The following is an 860-nucleotide window of genomic DNA, read 5'->3' as shown; positions in this document are numbered from 1 at the left end:
CCCGCTCCATGAGGCGTCTAAGTATTAATGTCTATGGACGGAGGGACGACCGCTCCAAGATGGCCGCCGTATTTCCTGCGCCGGAGCAGCCAATGCGGGGTCTACTCTTATATTATGTCTATGTATTTAGGATACCAATCCACATTCCATTCCAGTAGATGGCAATAATGCACATCTAAACGTTGCTTGCCAACTGCCATAAAAACAGGAAGAAGAAGAAGAAGAAAAGGAAGAAGAAGAAGAAGAACATGGCTGAAAGTATGGCCGTTGCGACTGAACAGTCATCCGCTTCAGACACAGAACAATTAAGACTATCTGACTTATTGGAGCGTGGTTGGAAGATACTTGAGGAACTGGACAGTTCAAACGAACCGTTCGGCCCCAACACCGTGCATCGCATTAAACGCGGCATTAACATGTTGGAAGACGCGTCGAGGATGGTTGCTCAGCTCGACCTGTTTAGCCGTAACGAAGAGGTGGAAGAGCTCGCCACTGCAGACCTGAAGTACCTGCTGCTCCCTGCCCTGCTAGGGGCCCTGCACATGAAGCAGAGCAGCCAGCACAAGCGGCTGGAGACAGTGCAGATAGCTCGGGCTTACTTCATGGATTTCTTAAAGACGTGTCATGACTACAACATCTCACAGTTTGAGCTGCCGAAGCCATCAAATGAAAACGGTGTTTCCGAGGAAACATCGGAGGGCGTATTTTCCAAAGCCAAGGTAAAGACTACCCTGAGCTTTATATACATGTGTACTACTCATAATATCAGTGATTCTTGAGGAGAGGGACAAAACAGGTCCTATGGATAATGCACAAAAGTTGAATAAAATATACACAAAATATATTTTTTTCAAATATCT

The 860-nt window shown here is 46.4% G+C and overlaps 1 protein-coding gene across 1 annotated transcript in view; it reads left to right on the top strand.

The window, feature by feature from the left end:
• The first annotated feature begins 208 nt into the window (after positions 1 to 208).
• igbp1 (immunoglobulin (CD79A) binding protein 1) overlaps positions 209 to 860 on the top strand; it is a 13,541-nt gene continuing 12,889 nt past the window's right edge. The window contains exon 1 of the mRNA XM_015019344.1: positions 209 to 719. Within this exon, the coding sequence (XP_014874830.1) occupies positions 249 to 719 (471 nt within the window). The 5' untranslated portion in view covers positions 209 to 248. The remainder of the gene's footprint in view (positions 720 to 860) is intronic.

Source organism: Poecilia latipinna, unplaced genomic scaffold (assembly GCF_001443285.1).
Source record: "Poecilia latipinna isolate Pla-1442-1.1 unplaced genomic scaffold, P_latipinna-1.0 Scaffold2416, whole genome shotgun sequence".
NCBI classification, from domain to species: Eukaryota; Metazoa; Chordata; class Actinopteri; order Cyprinodontiformes; family Poeciliidae; genus Poecilia; species Poecilia latipinna.
Note: the sequence above shows the minus strand (reverse complement) of the source record. Positions and strands in the feature narration are given on the sequence as shown.